The sequence below is a fragment of the Plectropomus leopardus genome, unplaced genomic scaffold (genome assembly GCF_008729295.1).
Source record: "Plectropomus leopardus isolate mb unplaced genomic scaffold, YSFRI_Pleo_2.0 unplaced_scaffold16576, whole genome shotgun sequence".
In the NCBI taxonomy this organism is placed as follows: domain Eukaryota; kingdom Metazoa; phylum Chordata; class Actinopteri; order Perciformes; family Serranidae; genus Plectropomus; species Plectropomus leopardus.
The window spans coordinates 54-3342 of NW_024617806.1; the positions used below are offsets into that span (position 1 = coordinate 54).

The 3289-nt window shown below is 40.3% G+C and overlaps 1 protein-coding gene across 1 annotated transcript; it reads left to right on the forward strand.

The window, feature by feature from the left end:
- Positions 1-210: 210 nt before the first annotated feature.
- On the forward strand, positions 211-3265 carry LOC121964657 (hippocampus abundant transcript-like protein 1). Its single transcript, XM_042514855.1, has 2 exons — positions 211-370; positions 1692-3265. Exons 1-2 carry the CDS (start codon positions 221-223, stop codon positions 1962-1964), a joined length of 423 nt encoding a protein of 140 aa, XP_042370789.1. The 5' UTR covers positions 211-220; the 3' UTR covers positions 1965-3265.
- Positions 3266-3289: the final 24 nt, after the last annotated feature.

Below are 3289 nucleotides of genomic sequence, written 5' to 3' on the forward strand. Positions count from 1 at the left end.
AATGATGTAACTAGTGCCTGATACATTTTACATAATAAAGGAGGCAGAAAGTCACGGTCTCGTCTCCTCCTCGGATCAATAGGTCGGTGTGTTATTATGGATCTTTCAGAGGAGGTTATGTTACTGAACCAGTGAAATAAATCCTCTGCCAGCTAAATCTGTGTGTCAGCAGCAGCGCGTCTTTAATAACGTGACCTCCGCTGCAGGTGTGGTCCAGGGGATGATCACGGGGATCAGAGGTCTGTGTAACGGTCTGGGTCCAGCTCTGTACGGATTCATCTTCTTCCTCTTCAACGTGGAGCTCAACACCATGGACCCGATCCAGGGAGAGTTCAACATCGACCCCCTGCCGCTGCACAGCCCCACTGAGGTGCAGCGCACAGTCACATACACACACACCTCTGCAGGCTTTTAAAAACTCCCACGAGCTTCCCTGCTCAAAGAGACACAGGGTTCCTTAAAAAGTCTTGAAAGGCATTGAATCCATAAATCTAAAAATAAGGCCTTTATTCGCATTTAACTGACTTAAATCAATCTTTCAGAGGTCTTTAAACTGCTTTTTTTTCTGACATTGCTTTCGAAAAGCTCAAAATAATGGCTAACTTTTAAATAATAATTAATTTACCAAAGACTTCTTGCATTAATATTACTAATATTTGAAAAATAAAATAAAATTCCCCCTAACCTTAACTGATTAATGTCAGTGCGTGTTTTTTCCTACAGTACTGGCTTCTGTAAAATTCTGTAAAATGTCATTCCAAGTAGCATTAAAAAAGTCCTAAAAGGTCTTAAATCCCAACTGTCTTAAGCTGTAGGAACCCTGGAGACAGCTCACCCTTCAATCAGAAACACATTTTTCCTCTTACCGCTTTGGCTGTTGATTCTTTTAGATTGTTTTGGTTTGAGTTGCAGTGTTGAAGATATCGGCTGTAGAGATGTCCAACTTCTCTCCAAATTAATGGAACGAGATGGGACTCGGTTTGTGGTGCTCACAGCGCCAAAAGAAAAAAAATATATGAAAAATTCAACTGCAATATTACAAAAATCATGACCCGGTTACTCAAAATAATTAGTTCAAACCTTTATTAAGACTGGAAATCTGTTGATGGAGATCCTCATTTTTAATGATGCAGAGCGTGAACGGAGACGTTCAAAACAATCAACAAGCAAACTAATAAAAGTTTAAATATTGCTGCAACATTTTAAGGCTATATCACAATACACAATATATATTGCAATATTTTAAAATGTCCTTTAAACTAATATTTACTGCTAAAATTAAAAAAAGATATTGAATGAACTGCAGTTAGAGTAAAGTAGAATAAAGTAGCCATTGTCATAAAGTCTTCAAGGTTTAAGGTCAAGTTTATTCTTGGCCTTTTTGTGTTTATTCTTTTTTTTAAATTATTTTCAGGCACTTTTCTTGCAACTTTCTGCTAATTTCTTGCTGTATTTGGGCCATTTCTTGGTTGTTGCCCTATTCCTGTGTTTTTTAAAGATATCAAGCCACTTTGCTCAGGTATCAAAGGGTTAAAGGGTAACTGCATCAGATAATAAAGACTTTATACTGTAAACCTGTTACACTTTCTGAAATTTAGATTTAACTAAAGTTTCACACCATTACAGCCCTGTTGCAGATGAGATTTGAGATAATGAAAGTAAAAAATATCTCTGTCCTCTCCGTCCTTCAGCGAGGCCTCATCCCCGGCCCGCCCTTCCTGTTGGGGGCGTGCACCGTGGTCGTCGCCTTCCTCGTGGCTCTCTTCATCCCTGAGAAGCCCTCCTGCTCCTCCTCTCCCTCCCAGCTGTCCCTCAGCGACAAGCCCCACCTGGACAGCAAAGAGTCCATGTCCTCGCTGGCCGGCGTCCACATCAACACGCCGCTCCCGGGCAGCGACGAGGAGAACCCTCCCGCCGCCAGCGACGAGGACTTTGAGCCGCTGCTTCAGGACAGTATCGTTTGATGGACAGGCGGAGGGCTGACACCCAGGTGTGATTGACATTTTCTTTGCCGCAGGGTGAGACTAAGTGTACTTTTATTGATCGTGATTGACAGCGAGACGCTCCGGTAGGATCGTTGCCAGCAGGCGGAGGCAGTAACATCTCGTCAGTGACCAATAAGGACGTTTCTTTCACAAGGCGGCGGAGCAAAGAGCTGCAATTCACCAGAAGATTACCGTTTAACTGACGGATAAACGGTGAGGCCGACGGGGACATCGTTTAACAAAGGGAAACCATCGTTTGATTGACAAGACGAGTGACCAACTGCGTTTCTTGTGGAACGGCCAGTTTCGGGATACGCCCACATAAAATCACCCGACAGGAGAGTGAAGTATTTTTGCGGTTTTATTGGAATCGTTCATCTTTAAGCTTGAAGTTGTTGATTGTTTTTGTGATAAACAAAAAAAAAAGGTGTTTTTACCTTCAGCTGTATCATTTTGAAGCCGTATTTTGATGCTGTGATTTTTTCTTATTTGGTTATTGTACAAAACAAACACGTCTGCAGCGTATTTACAGCAGCCAAAACATCCGTGTTGATTTATATTTTTTCTTTTTGGGGGTTAAGGGGTTTTTATTCTTTTTAAGTGTACAGTATCTTACCTGCTACGAGCTAACGGTCGCTAACAAGGCACGAATGTGACGAGCTGAGAAACGAGTCAGACACCTGAAACTCAACATGACAAAATATTTTATTTTAACGGCCAAGTTTCCTCTTTAATTTCTCTAAATTAATTTCTTAATAGAAATGACAGAACACCTCACCGGGTATCTCGTTACTTGTAATTTCACCGGTTATTGTCCCCGTTTGTCACTCTACCTCAGATGTTTTTAAATCACGTTTAACCTGGATTTGTTCGTCCTCTATCACCTCAGTATTATTTTTTATATCAGAGTCACTTTATGAATGCTGCTGGCTGCTGGAAGCAGAAAACCTCACAGCTGCAACTCAAAGCAGTCCGACCGCCAACGGTGGTGGAACCATATCGTTTATGGTTACAGCCTTACTCTCATTTTTATTTTTAATTTTCAGCTAAAATTGATTCTGCAGCCCAAAATGTCCCCCATAAAAGTAAGAAAAACACTCATAATAAAAGGCCTTAATTGGTATTAAAATGTCTTAAATCAGTCTTTTAAAAGACTTAAAAATGCTCCGACATGGGCGTATTTTATGAGTCATTTTTTTCTGATGTTGCATTATAAAATCTTAAATAGTAAGAAAAAAAAAATGAATAATTTAGCTAATCCTTCCTTTTAAACTCTTTAAACAAACCAAAATTGCCAGAAAATA

Coding starts and splice junctions, on each gene's coding strand:
- LOC121964657 (XM_042514855.1), top strand. CDS start 221: ATGATCACGGGGATCAGAGGTCTGTGTAACGGTCTGGGTCCAGCTCTG. Junction 371..1,691: donor CGCTGCACAGCCCCACTGAG/GTGCAGCGCACA, acceptor TCCGTCCTTCAG/CGAGGCCTCATCCCCGGCCC.